At 39.0% G+C, this 27,386-nt stretch overlaps 1 protein-coding gene across 5 annotated transcripts in view; it reads left to right on the top strand.

The window, feature by feature from the left end:
* Slc7a11 (solute carrier family 7 member 11) overlaps window positions 1-27,386 on the top strand; it is a 135,649-nt gene that overhangs the window by 7,838 nt on the left and 100,425 nt on the right. For 3 of the 5 annotated variants that reach the window (XM_039102258.2, NM_001107673.3, XM_039102259.2), the window contains exons 3-6: window positions 171-286; window positions 8,173-8,298; window positions 11,949-12,048; window positions 17,953-17,997. In XM_039102258.2, the coding sequence (XP_038958186.1) occupies window positions 171-286; window positions 8,173-8,298; window positions 11,949-12,048; window positions 17,953-17,997 (387 nt within the window). The remainder of the gene's footprint in view (window positions 1-170; window positions 287-8,172; window positions 8,299-11,948; window positions 12,049-17,952; window positions 17,998-27,386) is intronic. The other 2 variants (XM_039102260.2, XM_063281786.1) reach the window with 1 other exon arrangement.

Raw genomic sequence — 27,386 nt, 5'->3', positions numbered from 1 at the left:
TCTAAACATGATGGACTTTCATGTTAAATATGTAATATGTTCCACATGTTAAGTACTAAGATCTGAAGATCAGCACAAATGTTATTTATTGTTTCCTGTAGTTAACCTAAATACTCTCTCTCTCTCTCTCTCTCTCTCTCTCTCTCTCTCTCTCTCTCTCTCTCTCTCAGCCCCGGAGCTACGGCTGTGATATCCCTGGCTTTTGGACGCTACATTCTAGAACCGTTTTTTATTCAATGTGAAATTCCTGAACTTGCAATCAAGCTTGTAACAGCTGTGGGCATCAGTGAGTATTAGAGCTGTAACAGAAAAGAGGAAAGCAATGTAAGAAAGTGATTGGAGGCAAATTTTCTTTAGAGTCTTTGCATGGCATCCCCCCAAATTGTATTTTTGTGCTCACTGTTTCCAATCTGTGTTGGACAATAGAGACAAGAATACAAGGTTTGAAGTGGCCTCTGCTATTACAATGTATGCCAACTGTATACTGGATCAACAGATGTGGTAGCTGATCTCTTAAAGTAGACAAAAAAAAAAAAAAACCCTTACTTCCTTGGTAAAATATTAAAAGGGTTGTGCATCAGAAGACACTGTTCAGGATGAGAACTATTCTGAGCAATTGTTTTTATGTTGGAAATTACTCTAGTGACACAGTGAATTATTACTCATGAATGGTCCTGGGGTTAAGTTTGCATGCTGGGTATATATGTTGTGTTTGTGTAGTTTATAGTGATATTAGCTGTCACCCTAAGGTTACCATTTTCTCTACCTGTTTCCGGCAATGATAAGATTTTTTTTTCCTGAAGATTTGATAGTCAGTAGCCTTTCTCAACTAGATTTCTCTATGGCCTACAAATTAGGAAGTTGTTCACTTTTTAAAATTATTATTAATGGACATAGATTTTTAGAAGTTAAAGAAACAGAGGAAATAAAACGAGGAACTTGTACAAAATGACATAGTGATACAAAGCCACAGCTGATGGCCATTTCCTATAACCTCCTGGAATCTTACGGCGTAGGATAATAATTGCTGGTCAAACTGCTGTTGTCTGACTCCACGTGGTCATGGCTAACTATGCTTAACAACCCGAGGAAGGCTACTCGGGAATAACTGACTTGCACACTCTGGAAGACTGCTTAGAGTTCCCTCACAGTGGTGTACTAGAATAACACAAAGATCAAGTCACTTTTGACAACAGATGGCCCAGGGGCTCGTCTCTAACAAAGTGCTAGATTCTATGTAAAAACATCTCTAGTATGACAGACATGGATGTCCGAACTAGCTAGCTAAATCCTAAACGCACAGCTGTTCTGTGATATCTCTAGAAAGACAAAGAAAAATGGCTTAACATAGACATTTGGGAGGTCTGGGCAGTTAAAATGTAGGTGTTGATGATATTCTTTCTTTTACGCACAGCAAAGACCTAGGAAAACCGAGGGACAATTGACCTCACTTACTCGCACTTCAGTATTCTCCTGAGATAATTATGCCAGTGTTGTGGCGGCTGTGAGGACTCCATCCAATGTGGAGTATTTGTGATGATGACTGCAACTCACTAAGAATGCAGGGAAACTGATGAATATTTATACTTCTGTGGAGAAATGCCACCAGAATTCCCCTGAGACCAGGGACCTCCACAAAGCTACAACTCCAGTCCCTCCACTGCACTTAGCTTGCCTGTTTGTGCTTAGAAGCTATTCGTGAATGATTGACTTTATGTGGAGAAGTGTAAGGATATTCTTTTTACTGTGATAGAAGTTCTTGTAGTTTGTGATGGAAACTAAAACAGAAGTTTTAGGTGGCTTCTGTACTCAGGAAGAAGGGAGATAGTGGTGGAAAGGTACAGTCTGCTAGCCAAGATGTTAGAGCTGGCATCGTGAGCTTTTGTGTGCTGAATCATCTCACACAATGGTTATAGTTCCCTGGAGACGTATAACCTGGAGTTGAATAAAGTGTCCTGGTCCCTTGATTATGTGATTTGGGGCTGTTTAACTTATTTTATGTTTCTGTTTTATTGATTTATAAAATGCCTATGAAATATCAACGTGTCTTGAATGACTATAGAAGTATAAAATTATATCAGAGTTTTAAAATTTTGAAGAGTCCCATCAAGAACATGGGAAGCTCTTGATGACTCTGACGTTGCACTAAAGGGTTGGACTAACAGCCATTTTTACATCTGTCATATTCTCTTTTTCCCTGAATGAGACTATGTCACATCACAGTTGTCTTATGAAGACTGAGAAGAAAAAAGGAGTATTTTAAAGAACTCCATAGGCTAACAATACACGTTACTAAGTAAAAGGCATAACCAAAAACCTTAACGGAAACTCTGATATGGAGATATTTCCAAAGCCACAATTTTTTCCTGCTTTGATGAAGACATTAGATAAATAATGAAGATATGTTTGCACTTTTATCTTTGAAAGTCTGAATGACTTTGTTATTAAGCCCATTTTTTTTAACCTCTTAAAAGGAGACGTAAGTATTTTATGAAATTCAAAATGTTAAGTCTTCCCAAAACAAATCTTTGAAGCAATGGCAAGGAAGGCACACTAAACTGTGTTTGGGCTCACAGGTTTGCAGTTTGGTGGAGGGATGGGTAGAGAAGTGTCTGGGGGTCTGATGGAAACTTTATGTCTCCTATTTTTCCCAGGAGCTATAATATTAGTTTGTAAGTTCTGATACAAGCTACAGATCCTGACCAGGGAACAAGTTCCTAAACTCAGAACTACTGAAAGAGAAACGGGAGTATTCTCATGTCTCAGTGGGAAGTAATTTTTAAGGGAATGGATTAATTGGAGAAGTCAAATGGCCTTTAAGAGGAATTTAGCTTTAATGGAACAACATGGGGAGGGGATGGAGAAAGAGAAATTTACCTGGGGGCAAATCTCTCACTTACTTTATTCTTCAAAGTGAATATAGGTAGTGTTTTGCCTGTTACAGGAAAAGGTTGTGGAGAAGTAGAAAGTAAGAGTTTAATTGCATAAATTACTTCCCTGAGTTCCTCTAGGGAAATGAGGAATTTAAGTCTCTAGTTTAGTATAGAAAAAGGTCAAACTTCAAAAGAGTTTCAAATTTTGTAGAATATTAGCCCACCATTTGAAAGATAATAGCAGAGTGGGGGGGAGGATTTATCTAAATGGTGATTTATCCACATTTTTCAAAGAACCCCACTTCTGGCCAATGATAAGTATGAGACATTTGTGTTTATCCAAAATTCTGTTCATTTTAGTAAAAGTATTAGGCATGCCAAAGTGTAACTGGAAAATCTTCTAAGTTGACTTTGGCTATGTTCCTAAGTCCAATTCTAAGATCAATAACTTTATATTGAAGATAACACACTTCATGGTTCTTATAGTTTGAAGGAACAGAGGCATATATTCAGTATTTAAAACGTTGAGTCTGTTGTTCTGGTCTCTAAAGCTGAACCCTAAAAGGAAGAGTATTCTCAAGTGGCATATGAACTCTAAAGAAAGATATTCTCAAGTAGAATTTTATAAAAAATACTTTCTGCTTGTGTTGTGATATCTACCCATGTCATTCCTTACCATTCCTCCCTGAGTCTCATATCCCGTGCTGGTTAGTTTTACAGAGTCATATCGCACAGCATTAACCTTTGTGGAGTTAATCAGGTGGAACAAAGAAAATGGCATTTATATATCATTGTGAAAGATAGCGAGGGGCTGAGGTGATGGTTTAGGAGGTAAAGCATTTGCTAAGCAAGCATAAAGACTTACCCTCAGCCTGTAATCCCAGAACAGACATGTTAAGAGACTAGAAGAACTTCAGGACCAAGTCAGTGAGCTCTGGGTTCATTGAAAGATCCTATCTCCAAAATAACGTGGAGACAACTGAGAAAGATGGTCAGCATCTGCCTTTAGCCTCTTAACGTGCATACACACATGCACACCTGCACACACTGTGCAAACCAATGAAAGCACATACACACCGAGAAAGACAAGCTCAAATCAGCCTGTCCAATTCCACAAATGTTACTGTTGTTTCTGTTTTCCTGGAGCCTTCACGTTATATTGAAAATATATGATGAGTCTGTGTTGGCAATTCAATCATACTGTGTACGTACATGTGTATATCTCTTTAAATCTGAAGTTTAGGTATCTTTACTCCTTTCTTCCATTAGCTAAATCACAACACAATAAGGCATAGCAAGATACACAAGTATTGCGGGATAGCAGCCGTATCCTTCAGGAACACTGTCCATAAAATGTGGAATTCAAGTGCCCTGAGATCCTAAGTCAGAGAAGTCACAAGTTGTCAAGGAACTTGGTTGTATCCATGAGCTCACACATACCTTTCGAGCTATTTCCTTATTGTTTCACCTGGGAGCTGATGGTAAAGGCTTGAGCTCAGGACATAGCCTACCGGCCTTCTAATCTTATCTTAACACTTACTTCCTGTCTATGGACACGGGCAAGTTAAACAGAACCTGGAGTTTTTCCTGCTCTTATGAAATACACACCTGATAATAGCAGCCATGTCATAGAAATGTGATGATTGGCAAACATTATCCGTGGATGTCTTTACACAATGTCTGACAGGAGATCCTAGCACACATACATTTACGTAGTGCTGGCTGTGTCTATTCCTAACAGCGAGATCCGTGATAGAGTTGGCCCTCTAAAGGTTCTTTCTGAAATCAGTGCGTCCAGGAAATGGATGTTGAAAGATAAAGCGACCCCAGCAGCGTCTGCAGAGAGAAGTGGAGGCACCAGCTTTATCTCATCATGTACCATTCAAATACACCATCTGTATGTTTTATCAGTTTAGCACGAAGCGCTCTGAAGGCGGAAGTCAGAAAGAATATGAATCTGAGAGACTACCCAATAATCTGTAACATCTCTCTTCAAAATGAAAGACAGCGGTGAATGATTTCATGTGCAGAAAGAAATACTTGCTAGTCCTTAAACCACAGCACCAGTCTCTAAGATTCCCCTAAACATCTTTTTAAAATACAACTCCTTTCAAAAATGGGTTTCTTATTTCTAGAATTTATGGGTATAGCTTTCTCTGCTACATTTTCATTTTCTAGGAAACTGCATCTTAAGTAAGTAAATAAAGCCTACCACTTTTTGGTAAAAGTTTGAGAAGTAAGCCAAAGAATTTTTTTCCATGTATGAGATTAATGGTTACTTAAAAGAAGACTCAGGCCAGAGTGCTGGTGTAGATGTCTTCTTATTAAGATATAGGTAGATGGTGTGTGTATTTAAGAATTTAGATATGGTTTAGGTCAGAAACTCTGAATGTTCCTGTGTTTACCGAACCCTAAGTCCCTATTAAATATTGTCGGATAAGTTGCTTAGGCACCGTTAAATTCCACCACTCAGATGCAGGATGGAGAATCTCTCCTGGCTGCCCGACCAGTGACTTCTTACTTGCTAAGCTGTAGGTACCTCTGGGTCACTGATGTGCACCTCCTGGAATATGGTGCACCTACTAATGAGAGAGATGTTAGATGCTCAGAAAAAAAGCCAGGTTGGGAGAAACCTTTAAGGAAAGCCAGTCTTACTAAGACTTCTTTCCTTAGCTAAGGAAATGCAAGGGAGAAGGGTCAATTTCGTTTGAGTTTTGTCTCCCATTTGTCTTTTAAACATTAAGAAATACAGAAAAGTATTCCAGATCCTCATTGTTTTTCCTGTTTCAATGAACATCAAGCATTCACTTTCTTTTGAAGACAACAAACCCTTTTTTCCTCAAATATGAACATGGTCAGGTGTTCCTCAAGTGAGAATATTTTTCATGCGTGTAGTGTCTGCTTCCTTTCCTTCCCTCTTTCTTCTCCTTTCTCCCAGGACCTCTTTTTCTACTTAGGATTGCCTGAAACAGAGCAAGCACAGTGCTCCTTTGTTGCTGATGACAACCAAGGCCAAGTTTTTTTTTCTCACTTTTATGTCAAAGTTAGACCTCTTTAATGTAAAAAAAAAAAAAAAAATCCTCCTTGTCATGTGATGAGCCGTCAATCACAGTCACTCGAACAGAGAAACAGATGCTCACTAGATAACTCGGGGAGAAGCAGGGTTGTATTTGGCCACTTTCTATATGTAAAGTCTCTGCATATTAGAGACGGAAATGATTTCAGTTTTCATCTTTTCTGATAAAATAATGCCTTTGAGAACTGACAGTAGATCTAAGTTATTCCTTCACCTGTTCATTACAAAAAAATAAAAAGATAAAAAGAAAAGCTGAATTCTGCCCTATCCCCTAATTTCTGACTCTTCTCATCATGATTGCTTTGACATACTTCATTCCTACACCCTGTTTCTCTTTCAGTGGAGACTTCTGACCCACCCCCCACATCTTTTTTCAGTAGGCCTTAACTTACCACTCTACTTACTTATTAAAATGCCTGCCTTTACTGAGGTATATTTAGTAAATAAAATTGTGTTAGTGTATGCAGTGTGGTGAGTTCACCTGTGTATACCATGTGAAGTGCTTGTTAGTGTAAGTTTATCACTGTATCTGACACCCCAACCCGTTACCTCTTTAGTTTTAGGTGTGGACACAGATTGACCTAGTTTGCCCATAGTCACTAAAGTACTATCCTCTCCCAAATTTGTTGAAATATTGCTGTAAACTAAATTTCAACATTGAAATATTTTGATGTTCCGTAATCTATAGGTTCTTGATATTACTTTTTATAAGATTTATTTATTTTATGTATAGTTCTCTATCTGCATGTACACCTGCCTGCCAGAAGAGGGAATGAGGTTCCGTTACAGATGGTTGTGAGTCACCATGTGGATGCTGGGAATTGAATTCAGGGTCTCTGGAAGAACAGCTGGTGCTCTTAACCACTGAACTATTTCTCCAGCCCCTGATATTTTTTTATAACTATTTCTCCTACATCCTCCTTTCCTCTGTTTTGGACTTTATCATCATCCCATGCATTCATCAATGACCCTTTACCCTACTCTGTGGCTCAGTGGCGTATCATAAACACAATTTCATGTTATGCATGATTGACTGTATATCGATTTTTTTAGATGGCCATCCAAAACCATTAAAAGAAGGTACATTAATTAGGCACTGCTTGGGTATAGATTATTTTAATTTTTACATTAGTTATTGTATATTAATAACATCTTGCCAATTACTAATTATGGAATTGAGCTAATAATAGATCGTATTATACAAGGGAAGTACAATGACTACTCCTGACTGTATACAATCCCCATTTGAATGTAAGAATTCTGCTAGTTTTCCTTTTAATTCCCTAAGAAACAACTTTATGCATTTAAAAGTCTTTGTTAAAGGAGAATATGTCTTTACTAAAGCTTATTGATGAAATCCATAAATGTCAGGAATGAAATAGCTGCTGTTTTGGGCTATACTGTGCCTGTGTTTTTGGCAAGAACATAAAGTTGAAATTCACTGAATAAAATAATCCTGAACACCTCTTCAGAGAAGAAAATGAAAGCCTAGATTATCATTAAAACTGTGCCTTAACATTTTTGAGAGCCCAGTTCATTCATTCAATGAAAATATGTTAGTTATCTCCCTGGGCCAGGAACAGACTATTGGCAATTACTGGCAATGCCGGAATGAATAGCCATCGTTCTGTCTGTCTTTGATGTGGGCAGGGATGGCTGCTTAGGAAACTGTCCATAGTATCTTGAGAGCAAAGTCTTCTGGCTTCAGACCCACTGTACATCCTAAGCTGAAAAGTCCAAGACCTTATGCTTAAATAACAACATATGTTGGAAACAATACTTGCAGGGTAGATTAAAACTCACCCCTGATTATCTAGAACAATACTGAGTTGGGCTGGTCTTGATGGTGAAGAACGGGATCTCACACTTAGCACTTCTTACCCCTTCCCATGACCACCGCATGACTTCAGAATGAAGATTTTTGACGTTATTGTTAATTCACAGCAATGCATGTTCATTGTTACCAAGGTATGAATGAAGAACAAAAGAGGTACTCTGTGCAGGCATCTTCTCTAAGCTTCTCAGGCTCGAATGTCTCTCCAAGAGTTGTCTTAATGCAGGAGAGCCTTGATCTGGGCACAGCCTGGGAAGCTGCACTTCTTAAGTTCTGGTAGTTCAGGCCAGCACTGCAGGTTTATAGATCACATTTCGACTGACAAGGACCTAAGACATCGTTTTGCTCATGGGGCTTTGTCTTCGGTAACTGTGTCTGTTTGTTTGCAGCTGTGGTGATGGTTCTAAATAGCACGAGTGTCAGCTGGAGTGCCCGGATCCAGATTTTCCTAACCTTTTGCAAGCTCACAGCAATTCTGATAATTATAGTCCCTGGAGTTATACAGCTAATTAAAGGTATGGACTGAGAAGGAAATGCGTTTTAAACTGCGTATCTGCTTCTGGTCTCTTCTAACACCGACTTTCGCTTGTCTAGCAGAATCCTTAATTAGTCTTTGCTTGTGGAACTTAAACTCTGTACTGTCATCTAATTGATTTAAAAGGCTACATCGAGAATGAGTTGGTATTTATAGTTGAATGGCAGCAAGAGAATTAAGACTAGATCAAGCAACTAAAATAAGGTGTCTGCAAATTCCCTTGATATAAATGGCTTGGAGTCGACCCCAAAGTGGAAAGCAAAAACAAAAGCAAAACCAAAGCAAAATGAATTTGCTATTTAGCTTTAAGTACAGATCAATATAGCCTTTGTTTGCACTCCAGAACTTTTCAATAGTAGAAGCCAATGTGAAAGATAAAAATATCTCTGGAAAATAATGGAAGATGACTGATAGTCCTTGTTTTTTTTTATTTGTATTTCTTCACTCTCAGATTAGTATCCACAGAAGAGTAGTGAAATAGCCTTCCTAAAAACAAGATCCTTATAAGATGATAAAAAGTTGCAAAAACTTAGCTTTTATTGTGACATTTTCTGTGTGAAACTTGCATTTCTGAAGAAAATGGTGCAGTTTTTGGATTTATCATTGAGCTTCCTATTTAATTAGATAAGAATTTGAGTGATGTAGTGTATGGTTGACCCTAATTGATAGGCTATGTGTTTGCTTAGTTTTAGGGGAAATGTTTGAGAGAGATACAGGACCCAAGAGGTTACTGAATTTGCAGTGGGAAATAGAAATGATAGAGCAAATCCATTGGAAAGAGGTGACATATCACGTGGGCATGTTAAGTATTTCTTGTTTACATTTTGGCACTGTCAATTCCAAGCAAAGGAATGTATAGAGCAGTTTAATGACCCTGCAGGAGGAAGTTACAACACAAAAGGAAATGTTCAGCAAAGCCATTTGCATTCACAGAAGCCCCAAACAACAACCTTGAGAACTTGGTCACTCTAGTTAGAAGAGGGAATTGCTCTTGTCCATTTAACCAGCCTAGTGGGTGACCTTAGAGTCCTGCTGGTAAAATGTTTCTGTCAAATCCAGCCACCTCAGCACCAGAATAAACACAGTGAGAATTTCAACAGTAGGGTCTGTGAGAGAAGATGTGGGCTTGCTGTTCCAATTCACCACACTCTCTGTAGAGCTGGCCTGCTCCATTCCACCATGACCTGAGGCAAAACTGTCAATACTCTCATCTCCTCCATCTCCTGAGCTGACTTTCTAGTCATCTGTAGAGAGCCCTTCAGTTTCTGAAAAGGAGAGGACAGTAAGTCACTGGTTCTTCTAGACATAGTTGTTATCTGGCTTTTCCTCGGTGTAATGCCAGATGTGATAGGTAGATACATTCTGCAGTTGGTTCTGATCCCTCATTTGTGTGTGTGTGTGTGTGTGTGTGTGTGTGTGTGTGTGTGTGTGTGTGTCTGTGTGTCTGTGTCTATGTCTGTGTCTGTGTCTGTGTGTCTGTGCAAAGTGGGGCATGGTTAGTAGTTGATGCTGTATTACAAACTTCTGGAGAGCAAAGACCATAATGAAATTCCTGAATCCTTTCAGTCAGCTACAATTGAGTGATATTTCATAGGACTACTCTAATTCTTACTGTTCTCACACAACAGAGAAAATCCCAGAGGATATTCCTGCATTTGGAGCATATTTTAGTACTTGGGAGAACAAACCTATTTCCCTCATTACTACAACATTTTATGAAATGGAGATTTTAATTTATAGCATGATCATTTAGTTTTTCCACATGTCTCTGACACCCCAGGGAGAATAAGACTTTGCTGGTATATATGGTGTGTTTATTTCTACTAAAATCAGGTCCTGGTTGTAGCTGGACACGGTGTGTTCACTTACAAGGCCTGATACTTCCTTTTGAATATGTTACTTTCATTTTCCTAAGCCCTGTGCTGTGGATCCAAAATATTCTTGAAGTCTAGAAACAATGTTCCTCTTGTGCAATGCTCTCAAAGGGGTTCCTTTGAAGAACTGTGGATTAGTCTACACAGTTAGATATTTTCTATTACTAATTATGAATTGCTACACTTTGAAGGAGTAGCCTAACTCTCCTTCAAAGGATAAGAATATCACAGATTATACAAGAATACACAATAGATAGTTCTTTCTTAAAAAATTAATTGGTGTGTATGTGGTGTATGTGTGTGTGTGCGTGCATGTTTCTGTGAGTTACAGGTGCCTACAAAAGCCAGAAGAGAGCTTCAAATGCCCTGAAGCTGGGGGGACAGGCGGTTATAAGCTACTTGTCATGAATGCTGAGAACTGAACTCAGGATTTCTACAAGACTAGTGTGTGTTTTTAGTTGCTGAGCGATCTCTCCAGTTCCTACAGATGTTCCTTTTCTGAATCTCAATGTGTTTATTCTCCTTCTATTAAGGCATATAGATATTTTAGTAAAATGGGCATTTTGGATTCTTCCTGTCAAGTTTTCTTTAAACTATATTTAGAAGTTGGTTGCCTTGAGAAAAATAGCATTCATTGATTGACAGAACCATGTCCTCATTGGTCCCCATCCTCATATTCTGTCATTATGAATGGTGGTCTTGTGTGAATGATAGCTGCTATTTGACTTACAAGATAGTGCTGTAGATCCGTCCTCTACCTCCTGCCCTCAAAACCAACTTTCATTACTTATATGAAGGCCAGCCAATTTTTAAACAAGATCATTTCCTATTTGAGTACTCTCATTTGCTGATTGGATGGTGGGGCAGACATATTTTTTTTGTCTAATTTTTTATCTGTGATGACTAACACAAATCTGATTTTGTAACCTCTTAATATCCCAAAGATTCAAAGCAAAAGATGCCCTACTGTTCACAAAAATGAGAAAAACAGTGAAAACATTCAGTCTACATGTTGGTACCAAAGTTGGTAGAACTTGCTTTGGGGCTTGGTGTAATCTCTTATTCATTTTCATAGGAAAAAAATGGTGACATTGACCAAGACAGGGTCAAAAATTATCTCTATAAAGAAAATCCTGTGGGTAGAATGGCTAATCACAGTTAATTGCACTGTACTGCTGGTAGACATTGGCCATAGACATCTGATGTGAGTATGTAGTATGCCTGTGCTCCAGGGAACCTTTCTTTAACAAGCCTTGCGCCTCCATGGTGATTTTGTCTGCCGCCTTTCCCTGCTTTAGGAGGCAAGTGTGGAAAGCACGGCAGGGATAAACAGCAGGATGCTCAGTGATGTGCAGGGGTTTCAGAATGCCTCCTCCCTCGCACAGCAGACTCCGAGATTTCTTTTCATCTTTCTCCATTTCTTTTCATACGTTCTTGTCTAAGAATTCTGTCAAACTCTTAAGACTTCAGTTTCATGATTAAAATGGAGAACACTCAAGCAAAAGACATGGAATTACGCATTATAAATGCCACTTTAATCCTTCTGGTCATCCACAAAAGAATTTTCAAATGGTCTTGGTGACACCATGTGTGCATGTGGGTGGGAGTCCTGCCCTAGACTGAATAAAGTCTCAGTAGATAGCGTTGACCACCAACGGAGTCAGAACAGGCAAGCTTGGCTCCCAACCTTGACTAGGGTTGGAATAAATAACCAGTTCTTTGTCACAGTCTAAAAATCCTCCCATTCTAATTGCAGGGCAAACACATCACTTTAAAGATGCATTTTCAGGAAGAGATACAAATCTAATGGGGTTGCCCTTGGCTTTTTATTACGGGATGTATGCATATGCTGGCTGGTAAGTTGATGTCTCCAGATACTTGTATTAAATACCTTAATTTGCCTTTTGTCTTGTTCATCTTTTTATCATAGAAGTGTCATAGCACACATTTCTTCCCTAACTAAACTTTCATTATGTCATGTACACAAAAATTATTTAGTCAAAGTTTCAAGTAACACAGAATTCTTAGAAATCAAGACCTATAAAGCCAGTAAAAGTTATTTTTCCTGCCAAAGGACATGATGAAACAGAAATAGACTGGAGGAAACTAAGTGAGCTCTGTCTGCTCAGACGCTCCTTGGTTTCTTTGTGTAGAGTTTCTTCTACCTGGGGTTAGACAGATCCTCTCTCACCCGAGAATCTCATGATGTACTGTAAGAAAAGGTATTTCAGAACCCTGTGCAGCTACCTTCCACAGACAGGAGGAGAACATGGGAGACATATTTCTAGGTTGCATGGTTGGCTTTGTAGGAGATCAGTTCTAGTTTCTACAACCCACTTAGGGGAAGATAGAGTCTAGTTTCTGCAACTTACCTTTTGGAGGGAAGAAAGAGAAGAATGAAGGAAAGGTGAAAGGATAATAGGAAGGGGTCCTTCTTCTGAGGTCCTTTCAGTTTCCTTCAGTGTGGCAAAGCCCGAAGCTTAGGGTGTCATTATCTGAGGCCATCAAATAGTTAAGGTTGCTATTAGATTGAGTCCAGTGGCATAAAAATGGACAAACAAACGCTGGTGTTTAATGGCCAGTATAAATCACGTCTAACTATTCATCAGTGGGGACAATATAGTACCATGGGGTTCTTGGGATTAGCATGTGCCCTGTCAAAAAGTCATTGTGCCAGAGTACTAAAGAGACTCATAAATAGAGGTTAACGATATTTTCTACTCTGTCTCAAGGAAGAAACAGTTCATATGTAGATATGAGGTGGTCTGAGGAGATTAGAATGGTTCATATGATAAAGGTAGGGAAGGAGAAATCACAATAATAAAAGTCAAGTGGTCAAGTAGGGTGGAGCACAGTCTCAGCCTTTACGTGCTTCATTAAAATGTTTCCAGCAGTTGAAAACAAAAATGGGTAGCAAATATAACAGGCACTGTGATACCAGCAATAACTCTATGTCCCTGGTGCCTGTCTGCCTGTGATCCTCCTGTCTTGGTGTAGCAGTGTTTCATTGAGGAGCAGAGTCCCAGTAGTCAAACATCAGAGACAAACTTCCTGTCACTACGTTATTGACCTTGTAAGCATTAGTTGAAATGACTATATCCAGAAAGCCCACTAGGTATAACATCAGAATGATTGCAGAAAGATTAATTTTCATTGTTTTGGGGTAAATAATGTGTAGTAGCTCTTTTTGCATCTTTACAAAACTGGCAGTTAAAGCCGTGATAACCCTCTGTGAGCCTAAAAATGCCAGCAAGAAATGTGGCTATCTCAAGCATTACGTAAATATGCACAGCACAAGTAAACTTTTCTCTCTCCCCTTCCATTATTTTGGACTACCTTCCAGAGAATATAAAAATGCATTCCAAAATAAACAGTGTGTACCCTATTAATCTCACAAATTGTGAAAATATGACACTAGGTGAAACTCGACAGAGTCCAGCCACGTGGGCTTTGCATAGCTTTGAAGCAAGGAGTGTTTGAAGGCGGTCAGGTTATAACGTAAGAAGATCAGCATATAATATTTGTATGTCCTATGTCTGCAGAAGATTTTTTGCAGCCATTTGTATGCATGCTTTAGTTTTGAATCTCAGTGTTTTTGAAGTCTTTTTTCACTTTTGTCCAAAGCACAATGCGGTGCTAAGCAGAGAAAAGAACTGAGCGTGATCACAGTGTTAGAAGCAGAATCAACTCTTCTAGGTCTATTGAGCCTGGATCAGGGCTCTATGCCCTGGGGCAGCAGCCAAGCCACACCAGGAGGGTCCCTGGGAGCCCCAGAGCAAAGCAGGGGAAGGAACAAGAGCTTTCAGCTCCAGCTGGGTGCTGGGAGCCTGTTGTACTCTTTCAAGAATGTGGAGCGTGGTGATCTTCACAGGGCAGATTTGATTAATTCTGTTCAATGGAGTCTCTTTTGCCTGTGAGCACCATGCATCTGTTCCCACGGAATCTTAAAACATTTCTACCCCCACTCCACTACCACCCAGCCCTGGATATTCAGGTCACCTGCTTCGTGTATAGTCAATTTTCTCCACTTCTGTGGACTTTTATTTTTGTGTGGATAAAGACTCTTTTCATCTTGACTTCTTATTAATATTGTGTTCACCGATGCTGAGTCCAAAGTGCGGCCCCTTCCAGTGGTAATAGACGTTTACAGAAAACTATTTATACTTTTGTCTTCACCATCCTTGTGTCTCGACCCCAGTTTGGAGAGCCAGGGACCATCGGTTTCTTTGTGTTCTTGAGGGTTCAGTCACAGCATTGGAAAGTAAGTTTAGGATTTTAAGTGAGATGTTATCTGATCCAAATGGCTTAGCTAGAGGATGATAAAGAAGTATTTAATTATGATGGTTTGCTTGTTGGCTGAATGCTGCTTTGTGAGGAGGGGAGACGATCTGGTTATTAATCTATAGCCCTCAGTCTTAGAAGAAGAAAAAAGAAGCAGGATTAGAAGGAAGTACCCGTGGGTTTGGCAATCCAGAGGTACAGACACTTTCATGGAAATGGATCAAAGGGGAGTCCAAACTGAGTCTCACACACAGAGGCCTGATTAAGAACAACTTTGCTCTCTGAATTCTCCTTTTACCATATGATCACAAAACTGGCTTGCAGACATAAATCAGGACTTCAAGAGGCTACCACTCCTTTTATTGTTGTAGGACAACATTTGACTTAAAAACCAATGTGGAGACATTGTAATGAGACAAAAGCAAGGCAGTTATGACGAGGAATTGCTGGCCAGACTGCTAAGTGTTTGGACAGGCAGCATGCTAGCCAACTGTTGTCTTTGATACCTTGCTATAAGAGCAGTCACCTCAGACTGCTAGGAGGAATAGGAAAAAGATATCACCAACCCTTGGGGATCCTGAATGGAGTAAAGTTTTGGCTCTGAGGAGCACAGAACCTATCCAGAATGATGAAAACCCCTTCACAGAAACATGATTAGGAGAAAAGAAGTCATTAACTCAGTCAGGTCACAGAGTCAAGCCTGCACAACTTTAATATTATCACCAAGGTCCGTATTCAGAGGAATCCATCTGCCAGTCATCATGTGGCCTTGGGGAGTCAACCAATTTCAGTCTTATATCTGAGTCCAAAGCTAAGCATAGCGAGGTGAGGTCCCCTCCCCTTTTCACTGTGTGATAGAAAATTGATTTTCAGTGTCTTTTGTCACCCTCTTTAGTCGGATCCTCAATGGATTTAGTCTCCCTGAAGCTTCAGCCAGGGATTATTGTACGCCTTTGTGTCAAATCTCACCTAAAAGAATCTGTTCCCTTTAAAAGTCATGTACAGGGTTGGGAGTTACAGTGTAGGGCCAACCATCATATTTATGCAGAGTCATAGAGAATGTTGGACATAGAGCTGATGAGCAGTTTCCAGGGACCTGGAGGACTAAACCAGGGAAAGAGAGAATGCAGTAGCTTACATACTAGAGACTGGATAGGTGTCAGGGTGTATTTTCCACAGTGTGTGCACTTTCGCACTGAAAAGATCCATTTTTCCTCCTCTTTTCCCCAAGCTGTACCCAGGTACTTTCCTGTATTCTTTAGAGCCATGGAAAAAATACTTGAAGTCATATTCTTTTACACAGACAATTCCCTTCTCGCCTTAGGGTTGTTGGGAAAGGTCAGCTCATCAACCATTAAGAAGCAACTGGCTATCTCTGACGTATGAAACCTGGCATATTCCTACATCTATGTTGTTTATTCAGTTTGGGGTATTACTTATAGATCTGTTTATTTATTTTTGTTTGGTTCCCATACTGCCTGTTGCCTCGGTCTTATAACAAACATGTCCCATCAGTCTCAAGTAGTACATTCCATACACTATCTCTGGTATACTCAGAGCAGGGAGTAGTACACCTGCTTCGGGCCACCCTTACAATTCTGCCAGGCAGTCCTACATTATGTAGGGAAAGATGAAGCACGCACACAGTCAGGGTCACACTGACAGTTTCGTCTCCTAGAATAGCAACATTATATGCATTTCCCCAGAGTAACAACCACTGCCGTTCTTACATTTTTAACTTTCTAATTGTTAAAACACATCATTGTTAAAACATGTGTGTGTGTGTATGTGTGTGTGTGTGTACGCGTGCATGCTTTTTATATGGTACTTATTGGTATTCAAATATGAATTCATAGACAAGCTTCCTCTCTTTCTCAAAGGCTGGGAGATACTTTAAGTGGGTGGCAGAAGATGGGCTTGATGTTCTGGATATTTGGTTTTAGAGAGAGGAGATATTTTGGCATCAAAGGAAGAAGGTAACAGTAGAATGCATGACTTTTACTCTGCGAAAGTCCCCTGGGCTGGTGGAATGAAGAGACGCTGGGTTTGCTGTTGTTATGTCCAGCTGTACTCCTGAGGAGTCCTAATTTTCCTCATTGTTTTCTTCCAGTCCCCCAATCTTATTTGACAATGGAATTTCCTTCAACCTTACCTGAGGAGTAATCTCACTTAAAAAGAACTTAGTAGGACTTAAAGGGCCACTAGCGACCCAACCTGCTTTAGTTGGAAAGCAAAGTCAAGGATATAAGACATCAGCCACCCCTGTACTGGCTTGGCAGAAGTTCACTGTGAAGAAAAGCAATCAGCATTTCTCAGACCCTGACACTGGGATAAGAATTTGAAATTCCACGGACCTTGAGAGTGAAATATTTTTGTGTCTAAAAATGCTTCTTTTTTGCATATGATTCCCAGAAACATATTATGGGTCTAGGAGATGTTTAAAATTTCTTTTTCATTCTTGATGAACAGTGTCGTAAGTTATAGCGTGTGCCTACAATTAACTGAACATCCTTGAGACTTCCCTTCCTCCATAGGTTTATGAACCAGGTTATATAGGATAAATACTGGTAGAGACTCCAAAGGAAGAAGTGTGAGTGGAAAGTTTAATCAAAATTATAGATAGACAAATTATATGTACTCCTGACATATAAAAATGAAGTTATGGTTTACAAATAGAAGATGAAAGGATGAAATCAAATCAATTAGCATTTTTGTGGCCATATTACTGTCATATAGTTTTTAATTTTCTGTGGTAGAACATTTGAAGTTTACTCTTTTAGAAAACTTGAAACATATAATAAACTATTTTTGGACTCTGCTCATGTGCTGTGTTCTGTGTAGAAAGTCAACAGCAGTTTCCTACAAGGCTGCTATCGAATAGGTGGCTCCTCTTGTCCCTAACTCTCAATTAAGATGTGAAGGAAACACAGGCCACCTGATGCTTACTTTCCCTTCCACACTTTCTTTCATGCTCGTAAGGCAGAACACTGTATCATCCCTCCTTTCCTTGAGCGCATAACCATGGGATGCACTTCTGTGCTCTGGGCCCATTTCAACCTGGAATGACCTCCTAACACCTTACTAGGGCAAATGCTATGTATTCTTGAAGTCTTGGTGTGGGAGGAAATTCACTTGAAAATGCTTCTCAACCTCGAGTCCAGGGTGGCCATATACTTCTAGCTCTTGTACCCTTTCCCGACATTATATCACGTGGCTCTGAGATATCCTGTAAACTGTGAGCTTACCCTACAGGTTCTGGGTTTTCCCCTCTTACAGCCATCGCATTTCACAGACTTCAATGGCTCCACCACGACTTAGTAGAAAGTGTTCTATGGGAGTTCTCTCTGGTTGCCTATTTTCATCTTCCTGTATATGTTCTAATGTAATTTTCATGATTCTTGATTTGATTTAAAAACATGAGAAACTTTGGATTGTGATGGTAAAATGTACTAATAGTTATTTTTTTAATTCCAATACAGGTTTTACCTCAACTTTATTACTGAAGAAGTAGACAACCCTGAAAAGTAAGTAACCTCATTCACTGTGAGATATTGGTTAGGCATAAAGATTTAAATTTTCTAATAATTGGCTTAATGGAGAAACTCAGTGTGGGCCAGTTAACTTTACTGTTGTGGCTATCACTATTCTGTTAGATAAATTGACTGAAGTTTCATAATAATGTACCCCTTACATATATTCCATATTAATATTAATATGTGTTGAATATTATACACACAAAACAATATAGCATATTCAATATTAAATTGCCTTATAATCTGAATCTAGGAAAGAATAAAGTTATCTTTTATGTAACCCATACAAACATAAACATATAACCTAACATGAACTCTTATCAAATTTAGTCGGATCTGAAAAAGTTGATTATTTCTGGTAATACATGTACTTTATAAAAGACAACTGTGAATTAGAGATAATATAATCAAGGGAAACTTATGAAGTAACTGAAAGGTGTAGGAAATTGTAGATTTGGGAGCTCAGTGGTTCTTCTTAACCCTTTCTTCCTTAAAAATGGTTCATAGGTGACTTGATGTTAATTATACAATGTGTCAAATGACTGCAAAACAAGTTAGTTGTATCATTTGTAAATAAACATTTGACTTTGTATATTAAAAATAAAGAAGGAAACCTTAAGAAATATAAAATACCATGTTATTTATGGGCTACCCATTGTGCTAGAAGCTTCTTTCAGGGTGAATGAGGTGATCTTCAAGCATTTTAGTGTATTCTCCATGAATGAAATGTGTAGAGACAAAGTAAAATAGTGTGACTGACACCACAGCTGTGTGTTTAAGTAGCTAAGAGTAAGGGAGAAGTTCTTAACTTCAATCAATCGGGGACGTTTTGCTCACTAAGGGTATCAGGTGATTAGGTGTTTGCAGGTAAAGGGAGGCAGGAAATAGAGAGAAACAGAGAGGCAGGAAAACAGAAAGGCAGAGAGAAAAGGGAAGAGGGGGAAGAGAAAGTCAGAGAAAGAAAGAGAGAGGGGGAGAGGAGAGTAAGAGAGAGGCAGAGAGCCTTGAGGGAGGGAAGGATGAGAAGGAAGGAGGAAGAGGAGAGAGAGAGGCAGAGAGCTTGAGGGAGGGAAGGATGAGAAGGAAGGGAGGGAGAGGAGAGGAGAGGAGTGGAGAGGAGAGAGAGAGAGAGAGAGAGAGAGAGAGAGAGAGAGAGAGAGAGAAGAGGATCTATGCGAAAAGCAGCAGCATGGAGGTGAGAAAGGGCATCACTGTGGAACAGGTTGGAGTCAGAGGGTTCGTCTAAGGGTTGCCAGTTCAATGAACTATCAAATTATGGCACTGAGTGTACTAGAAGATAGCTAGCTGGTTACATTTGGCAAAGCATCAAACTTTAGAACGTACAAGCCAACAATGGAAGTTAGCATGATGCCTCATAGAACCTGATTCAAGTGCTATGTAAATCAATATGTAATTTCAACACAAAGTAGGCTTGTTTATTAAGAAATATGGCCAATTTATAAGAATGTTTTCATATTTGTAACTAAAATTAGAGGTAGAATATTTACCAGAAACTAATTCTTACATTTCGTGTAAACAATAAGCAGGATACCTACTGACTGGAATACATTAATTATAGTGATAGCTAGTTTGTAGACTCATTAGCATGTATGTAGTAACGCAGAGAAAGGACGGTTCATACTAGATTTTATGTAAAGTAGTTATCGAATTCCCATTACGTCAAACACATAACTAGAGCTTAGTATGGTATTTAAAGGTAAAGTATTTTAAAGAGACTACTGAAGTCTAATGTAAGGAAATATTCATTATAAAAATAGCAAGTTATGGGTTGTAGAAATATTCTAGGTTACAATATCAGTGATACAGATGTAATTCATGTCTTAGGTTGAGTTATGTAACAATTTAGACTTAACCTTTCCTACCCACTCAACTTTAAGTTTTTTTTCTCAAAAACAAACAAAAACCCAATGCAACAAAACTCCTCAAAACCAATAAAACAAAACTACAACCATCAAATAAAAGCATGCGCATGTACACACACACACACCAAAACAAAACCCACAAAAAAACCCCACCAAAAACAAAAAAAACAAAACAAAAGCAAAACAGTGGCATCCAATGACATGTTGATCAATTACTCCAGGACCTGAGGCCTGTCCTGGAATGAATGACACACCCAGTGTTACTGTATTTGAGAAAATTGATTTTCCCTCTCTCAGCAGGTAAAAGTAAAAGTCCACTTGTTAACATTTACCCTAGTGGCTAGGTAGTCATTCATTCATTCATTCATTCATTCATTCATTCACTCATTCATTTTAAAATACAATAAGATAAAAGAAAATCTACCACATGGAAATAGAATAAAGCAAACCAACAAAAGGAAAAAGAGTCTAAGAGTCAGAGACTCACTCATTCACATACTCGGGAATCCCATCAAAACACAAAAGTAGGAGGCATAACATATATGCAGAGAACCTAGCGCATGCTGCTTCAGTCTCTGAGTTTATGAGTTTTGCCGATGTTAATTTAGAGGTCCTTGTTTTCTCGGTGTCCTCCAGCCCATCTGACTGTTAAGCTAATTCTATCCCCTCTTTTCTGGTGTTCCCTGGGCTCCAATGGAAGGGATTTGATGGAGACATCTCATGTAAGGATGAGTGTTCCGAGGTCTCCAATTCCATATGTAATGGATCTCTATACATACGTGTTCCCATCGGCTGCAGGAGGAAGCTTCATTGGTAATAGCTGCACAGCTTCCCTGATTCAGCCGATCTATTTAAATACAGCCAAATATCATTGGAAGTAATTTTCTCACTACATATCCCCATTTTTCTAGACCAGTCTTATTTGATTTTCCCTTCGGTACCTTGGCTATGTAGTCTCAGGCTCTTGGTCACCCAAGCAGTCAGGTATGGGTTTCATCTCGTGGAGCGGGCACTAAGTCAAATCAGTCATCGGTGAGATCTTCCCACAAGCTTGGTGCCTCTGTTACCCTCACATGCCTTGCAACTGTAGGTAAAGGGGTTGTAGCTGGCTTGGTGTGTTCATTTCTCTTTGAGTATGCAGAGTTATCTTCCTGTTCTAAAGAAGGTGGAAACAGGGGCAAAGGCTCCATGGAGGCATTGCCTCAACATCTCCATGTTCAATGAGTGTGTAACTGTTGTCTTCATCAGTGTGGAGAGCAACAGATTGTCTTGGCAACAGTCTGCTTTACTTGGAGCTTCCCATGGGATCCCTTTGGCCAATGATTCAATTAGATGTAAGCCAACACTCTCTTATATATTGTAAAATCTCTCTAGTTCCTTAATATAGCATCTTACTGAGGTCTTAGTATATAGGATTTCTCAGTACACATTAACCAGAATTTTGAGGTCAATATAATGAGACAGTTTAAAGAACAAGAGTGTTGACCCCCTTTTCCTTCTTCACAGAGGAGAGCTAGTTAAGTCAGTTCTCATTTAGAGGACTCTGAAAACCTTAGCCAATCCATTCATTTTCTCAAAATTAAAACATGGTAAATCCACAAAATTTCTTAAGTACACAATGAAGGTTAATGTCAGGTTCTGTAATTAACAACTGAAGTAACTCAGACTTTTGATCATTTTCATTAGTGTTAGGCTTTAAAATGACATCTTGTGACCATTTTTAACAGTTAAGAGTAGGCCTTTTCAAACTGTGTTTTATTTTTAGAACACAAGAATGATTTGGGAAATATTTAGAGCTAAGTATCAAGAACAGATGGCACAATTATATGGATGCGGTCCAAATGCGTACTTTGGATTATTTTATAGGTGGACACAGATTCCAAAATGCCTTTCATTACAAGGGAGAGTAATTACGGTTGCATCTCCTTTGTGATGCGCCAAGATAAATGTGTTTCCTAATCAGTCACCGGTGCATGCGTCCAGGTGTGCCGAGACATGCACCTTGCTGGCAGCTGGTGCAATGAATCATCAGCCAAGGCAGGGTATCACCCTTCTACTGCCTCGTCTGTGCAAGTAATCAGATCTTCCCCCAAACTAATAGAAAGGAGGTGATAATTAATTTAAGTCAGTGAAAATAGCGATATGGTTTTAAGGAGATAGGATGTGGAGTGAAGTTTCATGTTCTCAGCTGCCTACTCTGCTCGTGTTATCGTATTTTGAGACATCTCTCAGATTACCTAACAGGACCCTATGAACTCGTTTCTGAACTGTCATAGGCATGCCTCAGAAAACAGTTCTAAAGGTGTGTGAACAAGGAGGAGACCAGCTCGACAGTAATCTCTATATTTACATTGACAGAATGCTACAGTTGAAAGTTTTTCTCATGGCTCTTTTTCTCTTTTTAACAGTGCTGTCTCCTCTCTAAGTATTAGTGCTGGTGAATATGTTCATGTGTATGTAATGTACATGCCTGTGGAGACCAGAGGTCCCTGCTGGAAGTTTTCCTCAACCCCTCTCCATCTTAGTTTCTGAGACAGTGAGACACTCACTGACTAACTAGACTGACTAGCCAGTGAGCTATAGGGATCCATTGGCCTCTGCCTTGCCAGCTTTGGGATTATAGGCGCATGCTTCCACACCTGGATTTTTCACAGATGCTAAGAATCTGAGCTCGGGTCTTCAGGCTTGTGGGGCAGGCACTCCACTAACTGAGTCATCTCCCAAAATGCATTAAATTTCCTAACTACACAAGAAATAACAGTTTTGTTATACTGTCTTTAATAATTATCTACAACTTGTTGACCAACTCCACAAATAAATATATTGGAATAAGAATAGTTTTTTTAAGAGATATTAATGTATCATGTTTGACCCACAAAGGACATAGAATTCCAAGGGATATACTTTGGAAATATAATCTCCCCAAATGACATGTGGAGTAATACTGACAGATGACATATTCAGTTTTGTTTTTTTTAAATGTGTCTTAGGAAATATAATGAGTTTTTCCTTATGACATTACTTTGGTGGGGAATATATCACACAATCTATCATTGTTCAAAAAGTTACACAGTACAAAGAACATATCATTTAGATGTATACTGTTTGAAATCCTGTTCACCGATTGATAAATCATGTCTTGTGTGGATGAAAGCTAAGGAATGGATTGCTTTGGTTTGACCTTGGGGGTCTGAGATTAGTCAGTCTGTCTATTAGACTTGTTCTGGTGTTCTTCTCACATCATTTGTTTCTCCTGTTGGAAACGACAGACGTAGAGGGAGTCAGTAAAGCTTGATACCATCCATCAATTTTGAAGAACAGGCCCTCATCGTGCTCTGAACGATCAACTTAAATAGAAGGTTTAAATAATCAGAGTGTCACATTTAATTAATATCTCTCCTGCTTCCAATTTATATTAATTGGTGCCTCAAAGTCATTGCTCCTTGTACTAATGATAACTTAGAAGAGGAACTTGGTTTGGGAAAAACACACTGAGATCAGATTGGTGGGGCAGTGTGAACCTTTGATTGGCCCTCAGTGGTCCCTAAAACAACCTTGATGTTTATATTTGATTCAAAGGTTACACTCTTAAATTTTTATGATAGGCATTTGATTTCCTTCAGACTGTTTTGTTTTATATGGCCTGTAAGTATCAGGTTTTATAAAACCATTAGTAATATTACAAATAGCAAAACAAAGCAAGCCAGCCAGCCAGCAAGCAAACAGCAGCAAAAAGAATTGCCTTAACTCTTTGCAGTGAATTTTCATGAGAGAGACTGAAGCAGAGTTGTGAAATTCTTTTTATCTTTCATTTTGTTGATATTATTCAACCTTATATGATCAAAATCTTGGTCATTATGAGCTCAATTAGAAGATAATGACTCCTTAGAAGATACCAGCATATGCATGTATATGTATGTAGTGTGTGTGTGTGTGTTTGTGTGTGTGTGTGTGTGTGTGTGTGTGTTTGTGTGTATGTATGTATGTGTATATTGTGGCTAAGTCTGTGAATTTATTCATTACAAAATGATATAATTTTACAATCATAGAACATAACCAGTACGTATACTCTTGTTGATATAAACTAATTTTTGTCTTAGAAAAGTAACCCATTTTAAATAAATTTATAGAAAAGCTTGTCTTATTAAGCCAATTTAACTTACAAACATATTTGCCACGTAAATCTCTTCAGAAATAAAGTTTCTCAATAGAGGATTTGAAGGATTCAACCCCATGGTGAAGCAAATTGCTTCTGAGCCTTTGTTTACTACTTATAAGTGGATGGCAATTATGCCAATATTATAGTTCTCATAAGTAAGAAATCTATGAAATTCTTAATTTGTAATGTGCTTGACTATAATACAAACTGCAAAACTGAACTTATATCTCAATCTGAAAAGGTCTTTTACTCTTTGACGAAATGAAACCTTTTCTCTATAATATCAACATACACCTTTGGGTCTGTCTTAAGTCAGGACACTGCTGTTCTTCAGTTTTGAAACAAGTAACATCCAAATTAAAATGTTTCCATGTTGTGCTTCCTTGGAAATAAATACGCAGTTTGGTAGTTTCAAATCCAATGTGATTTACCATCGAAATGTAATGATGTGGTGAGGGCCACTGAGGCGGACAGAGGTCAGTGTGTGACTGCATGGCAAGAAGACACAATTGTACCTTGACCAACCAGGGGCACTGGGTTGCTCTTCCTTCTCCCTTGCTGCGCTCCATGTGAAAGTTCCTCACTGGTGGACATGGGGTTGGTATACTTTGGGATCAAAATTCTTGCATTTCTCAGTTTCACATATGCATAAAAAATACGTTTGGCTCCAAGATCCTTTGTTCCTGTAAGGCTGAAGTATCAAATAAGTGATGCAGAAATTACAGGATTATATTATAATATTTTATCATGGGGCAATCACAGAAGACAGCTACTAATCCTTAAAAGTGCTTTGTGGAGGGCACAGCGCTTTTTCTTTCTTTTTTATTCTAACCACATCAAAAGGCAGAGTTTTGAAGGGGAATGCTTTTGAATGTTCTTATTTCCTTTCAGTTCAGTCATTTCTAAGTTCTATTTTTTCATCTCATTGAAGTTTATATTTGGCACCTAGAATAGAAAAAAAATTAATGTTTGGAATCAACAACGGTGGTTAATTTATTTATCTTCACCCAATTTCTCTCTCTTTAAGCACAAAAATAAGAGACTACAAATGGTGGTGTGGACAGAATGACAGGATGCAGAGTTGGAATTAGGGGGGAAACTGGAGAGATTCTGAGCATGAGTCTCTTCTACCATAGCTTTAAACAGCAATGAGTCACAAGTGGCAAAATGGGAAACTATTATGTCCTTGAATCGGTCTACCTTAATAATAACATTTATTATTATTAGATGCAGGGGTCTCTAGTGATGGAGCTCTCATAGCATAGAACCTATAAGTTCACAGGATGGCTGTGAACTTACTGGGATCCATCCATTTCCAGACTGCGGGAATGAAATGCCACCATGTCAGTGACTTTTAAGGGATTGTGCTAGTTGTTGTGTGTATTGACTAGCAACCTTGTATTTTACAATCATTTCTCCTTGGGATAACTTATTGTTTGAAGGGTATACGCAGGGTGGTTGTTGCTGTCTTGATTGCAGTAGATATTATCCAGGTGAGGGATGAAATCACTCACACTTTGTGTTCAATGTCCAAGTCTCTGAAATCTAGAAGCTTATGCCATAGTAGGATTCAAGCATCCACTCTGGTTTGCATCTACTCATCTACGTGGATGTTCTCTCTGAACGAAGCATCAGGTCAGCAATTAGCTTGTCTTCCAATTTTGGGATTGAATGTTCATACCCTCCTTATCCATATTCTAATTTATGCAGATAATCTACCTTCATTCTTTGGTCTATTAAGATTCTCACTAGAATAAGATAACTTTCCCATGTCACTCTTTATGTGTAGATGTAAGATATGTTATGCCTATACCTCATGACCTAAGAAGGTCATTATGTTCACACACATCATACCTTGAAACCATTTTGATAATTTTTTCCAGTCATCCAAACCCTGGAAACAATGGTAGGTTTTATACAGATACAAGAAAGACCTACTCCCAGAATACATCTGAAAGGAACCAAAGGAAGTTAAGACTTTCCAATGAGGAAGAAGCATTCCTTCATTACATGAACTATGCTTGCTTTCCGAGTCATTGCAAATAGCGCTGTTGCAGAAAATAAAAATTCAAACCCTGTCTGGCTGTAAGCAGCTGTTTCACCTCACGCAGACCTACACTGCTTGGTGAGCCTTTGTTTACCACTCTAGTATGGACCGTAATAATCCTCACATTATGCCCCCTCAAGGTTCTGAGGATGAATTTGTGAAATTCAAACATGTTAATGAGCTCAACCAGTAATTTACAAACACCAGCTGCAACCCACACCTATATTCTTTGAAGATTAGAATATTTTATAAGCGTAAGCTCTGAAAATATTAAAGGATTAACACGATTATTTCACAAACAGGGGGTGTCTTTTCTGCACATGTGAACTAATAATCAGCTTGGAACATTGCTGAACCATCAGCAAATCACTCCCTCATTAGAAGTTAGGAGGTTGGGGGAGGGGGAGAAGTGTGCTGATGTCTAAGTCCCTCAGGTGATGCCCAGCTCATGAATGCATCTGAGTCAGAAGGAATTTCTTGGCAGACTTTCTTTTTCTTCTTTTTTGATAAATATTAGCATGTTGGATAGCCATTGTCACACAGTTGATTGATGGTGCTGGTAGAATAGACGGTAGACTGCTTGTATTTGATTTGAGTTAGCTGTTTTTAGGTTGACAATCTTATCAGGAAATAATTTTATGAAATCCTTGACACAAAGTCTTGGTTTAAATGGCTTACAGCATGTATTTTAGACATACAGACACCCAGCTTTAAAACATAATTCTTTGGTAACTATACACACAGCATTTTAATCTGGGTTACAGGGGTTAGTAACTTTCATGATTGTTTTCAGAGATTGATATGTGTCCTGTGCAGAGGAGAAAGCTGATGTTCAAAGGAGTCGAATGCCTTCATTCTTATGGCTGTGCCGTTGGCCAGTGAGAAGATTAGGATGGGAATCTATGATTTTCTAGCTCCAGAGCTCAGATTCTTTTGAACAAACCAGTTAATCTTGTGGGAGGAAAGACAGAAGTGTGCCCTTGATCGCAAAAGGATAGAACTTTACTGAAGAAGAGGAAGTAAAAAGCAGAACAGAGAGACGGAGGTGTCTGAGGCAGGGCTGGGGCATGCACAAAGCCGTAAAAGAATGATTACTTTCAGGGAATAATGTGTAATGCATCCTGTGTAGGACAGTGCAGATGTTGGGCTGTGGTGAGCCTATGCTTCCACTGGAAGGCTTTGGGACCTTATCTAGCTGCCATTGAGACTGGAAGTCAGGTGCCAAGGAAAGTCTTTGGAGACTGGGAATCAGTGCTTGAAAAATATTAACTTGATTTCAAGTCCAGTGGGC

This window comes from Rattus norvegicus, chromosome 2, assembly GCF_036323735.1.
Source record: "Rattus norvegicus strain BN/NHsdMcwi chromosome 2, GRCr8, whole genome shotgun sequence".
Taxonomy (NCBI): Eukaryota; Metazoa; Chordata; class Mammalia; order Rodentia; family Muridae; genus Rattus; species Rattus norvegicus.
The sequence above is the reverse complement of the archived record's forward strand: the minus strand, read 5'-3'. Positions and strand labels throughout refer to the sequence as shown.